The sequence below is a fragment of the Amblyomma americanum genome, chromosome 2, assembly GCF_052857255.1.
Source record: "Amblyomma americanum isolate KBUSLIRL-KWMA chromosome 2, ASM5285725v1, whole genome shotgun sequence".
NCBI lineage: Eukaryota > Metazoa > Arthropoda > Arachnida > Ixodida > Ixodidae > Amblyomma > Amblyomma americanum.
In genome coordinates, this window is record NC_135498.1 from 14,089,227 (window position 1) to 14,090,908 (window position 1,682).

General features: G+C 52.2%; 1 protein-coding gene across 1 annotated transcript in view; it reads right to left on the reverse strand.

The window, feature by feature from the left end:
- LOC144119549 (Na(+)/dicarboxylate cotransporter 3-like) overlaps nt 1-1,228 on the reverse strand; it is a 7,894-nt gene extending 6,666 nt beyond the window's left edge. Inside the window, exon 1 of the mRNA XM_077652131.1 lies at nt 1,223-1,228. Within this exon, the coding sequence (XP_077508257.1) occupies nt 1,223-1,228 (6 nt within the window). The remainder of the gene's footprint in view (nt 1-1,222) is intronic.
- Nucleotides 1,229-1,682: the final 454 nt, after the last annotated feature.

Here is a 1,682-nt window from a genome sequence, read left to right on the forward strand (position 1 = left end):
CCTCTACATTTCCATGTCACGGCTTGTAGGTCCGCTTTTGCCATCTACAGAGTCGTTGACTTGTTCTAGTCATTCTGGAAGCTCGTTCATAACGACGCGACATTCATAGCCCCGCCGCGGGTGGCTCAGTGGTTAGGGCGCTCGACCACTGATCCGGAGTTCCCGGGTTCGAACCCGACCGCGGCGGCTGCGCCTTTATGGAGGCGAAACGCTAAGGCGCCCGTGTGCTATGCGATGTCAGTGCACGTTAAAGATCCGCAGGTGGTCGAAATTATTCCGGAGCCCTCCACTACGGCGCCCCTTTCTTCCTTTCTTCTTTCACTCCCTCCTTTATCCCTTCCCTTATGGCGCGGTTCAGGTGTCCAACGATATATATGAGACAGATACTGCGCCATTTCCTTTCCCCAAAAAACCAATTATTATTATTAACGACGCGACGCTAATTATCTCAAAAGTTCAACGTGCTCATCATCATCAACAGGAAGCGTAGCAAGGACGCTTGCCAAATTGCTTGCTGCCTCTGACATGACCGCGGCAGCAGCGTTTCGATGGAGGCGAAACGCAAAGGTGCCCGTGTGCTGTTCGATGTCAGTGCGCGTTAAAGATCCCCAGGTGGTCGAAATTATGCCGGAGCCCACCACCACGGCACCTCTTTCTTCTCTCAGTCCCTCCTTTATTCCTTCCCTTACGGCGGCGCGGTTCAGGTGTCCGCCGAGATGTGAGATATATACTGCGCCATTTCCTTTCCCCGACAACCAATTTTCATTTTTTCTTTTTCCCTGCCATCTTCTTGCTTCGCTTACACCAGCTACATGAACATCCAGTAATGCACAAATGGTGCAAAGCTTGCAGCACATGACCTGTGGCACAGCTGGCACAATTCTCTGTTGTGCATTACGCCTGACGTAAAAAAAAATTAACGTGGATTGGCTCAGCTAATCCAGGCTATACAAAGCGAAAGATGTCGGCGTTCAGGGTGTTCATTGGCGTTGGCGTTGATGATGTTCTAGACGGCGATGGCTTTGAGGAAAGGAAGGGCGCATAACTGGCTCCCTGGATATGTGGACGCCTCATTCGTGCTTTGATACATGTGGCGGTGGTGAGAGAGAGATGTGGCCTGAATGCATTAGCGCTGACAGCGTTGTGGCTGGCATGCGGCACTGCAGCAATAGCTAGGCCGCAGCGTTCATTTGGTGATCAATCTCTCGCGATCAACCATTACCTGCATGTCACGTACCTCCCAAGTGGCAGGGAGGGCACGCTACCTATCCAGTGTGCAGAACGCAAAGAAGGCTTTAGCAGCTTGACACCGTCGCCACGTACATGAAAGCGAGATTGAGGTTTCCACTGACCAACGGAGCCGGTTGTGCGCGTTTCCTTTCGTGAAAATTAAAGGCCTTTGCAAAGTTGTCAACGCCAATGAACTGTATGAACGGAAATGGCACAGTAACCGTCTCACTTACCTCGGTGGACACCCGCACCGCGCCGAAAAGTAAGGGATAAAGAAGGGAGGAAAGAAGAGAAAACTGAAAATTGAAAGTTGAATTCTGAGGAAAGGCGCGGCGCTGCGCAGCGGCGGAACACCTGTGGCTCGGAGCTACTAGTGGCGCATGCGCAATAGTGACTAGGGAGCGAGAGAGAGACATATCCGCCACGAGGCACGCGTTGTGACGTCATGTGCC